The following is a 1069-nucleotide window of genomic DNA, read 5'->3' as shown; positions in this document are numbered from 1 at the left end:
TTGGTTCACCTTCGCATTATCATTGGGGCCCCTGGCCGTCCATTCCCTGAATCCCACCGTCGATTGGCCCATGGTTTTCACGGGCCTGATCCTTCCTTCTAAGCCCCGCCCCGCCCTGCATTTCTCCCCGCCAGAGCCGCGCCAAACTGGGCGGAGAGTCCCTTGGCTCCGCTCGCTCCCCTCTCTCTGCTTTCTTCTTTCCCTCCCTCCCCGGTCTGGGCGGCGGCGGCTGTGCCTGGGGGCTGGTGGGTGGCGCGGCGCGGAGCAGCGCAGAGCAGCGCAGCTGCGGGCGCTGAGGCAAGGAGGAGCCGACTCATTGTTCCGGCAGCCGCAGCCGCCGCGCCCCTGCCCGCCTCTCTCCCTCTCTTTCTCTCTTCTTTCTTTCAGTCACTCCCCATCTCCGTTCCTCTCGTCGATTTCCCGGGTACCGGGTGAAAAGCCCTCCCCACCCCGCTTCCTTCCTTCCCGAACCCGCAGCAGCAGTCCCAGCAGCATCCTCCCGAGCCCGGTCATGGAAGACCTGGACCAATCGCCCTTGGTCTCCTCCTCCGGCTCTGCCGCGAGCCCGGCCCGGCCTCAGCCAGAGTTCAAGTACCAGTTCGTGAGGGAGCCCGAGGACGAGGAGGAGGAGGAAGAGGAGGAGGAGGAAGAGGAGGAAGACGAGGACCTGGAGGAGCTAGAGGTGCTGGAGAGGAAGCCGGCCGCGGGGATGGCTGCGGTTCCGCTGCCGGCCAACGCCGCCGCCACCACCGCCGCCGCCGCCGCCGCGCCCCTCCTGGATTTCGAGACTGAGTCGATGCCTCCGGCTCCTCGCGGGCCCCTGCCTGCTGTGCCCCCAGCCGCCCCAGAGCGGCAGCCCCGCTGGGAGCCCAGCCCGGTATCCTCGTCCTCGCCGTCCCCGCCGCCCTCCGCTGCCGCATCGCTTGAAGAAGACGAGCCCCCCTCCCGCCCTCCACCCCCTCCCCCAACGGCCAGCGTGGACCCCCACCCCGAGCCTGCTCCTCCTGCTTGGACCCCGAGCACCCCGGCCCCTGCCGCGCCCCCCTCTACCCCGGCCGCGCCCAAGCGC

General features: G+C 69.8%; 1 protein-coding gene across 8 annotated transcripts in view; it reads left to right on the top strand.

Annotated features, from left to right (window-relative positions):
• Positions 1–231: 231 nt before the first annotated feature.
• The window catches only part of RTN4 (reticulon 4), a 69774-nt gene continuing 68936 nt past the window's right edge, over positions 232–1069 (top strand). For 3 of the 8 annotated variants that reach the window (XM_044663343.1, XM_044663341.1, XM_044663338.1), the window contains exon 1: positions 232–947. In XM_044663343.1, the coding sequence (XP_044519278.1) occupies positions 512–947 (436 nt within the window). In that variant the 5' untranslated portion in view covers positions 232–511. Of the gene's footprint in view, positions 977–1069 lie in introns of all 8 variants that reach the window. The other 5 variants (XM_044663345.1, XM_044663342.1, XM_044663340.1 and 2 more) reach the window with 3 other exon arrangements.

This window comes from Gracilinanus agilis, chromosome 2, assembly GCF_016433145.1.
Source record: "Gracilinanus agilis isolate LMUSP501 chromosome 2, AgileGrace, whole genome shotgun sequence".
Lineage (NCBI taxonomy): Eukaryota > Metazoa > Chordata > Mammalia > Didelphimorphia > Didelphidae > Gracilinanus > Gracilinanus agilis.
Note: the sequence above shows the minus strand (reverse complement) of the source record. Positions and strands in the feature narration are given on the sequence as shown.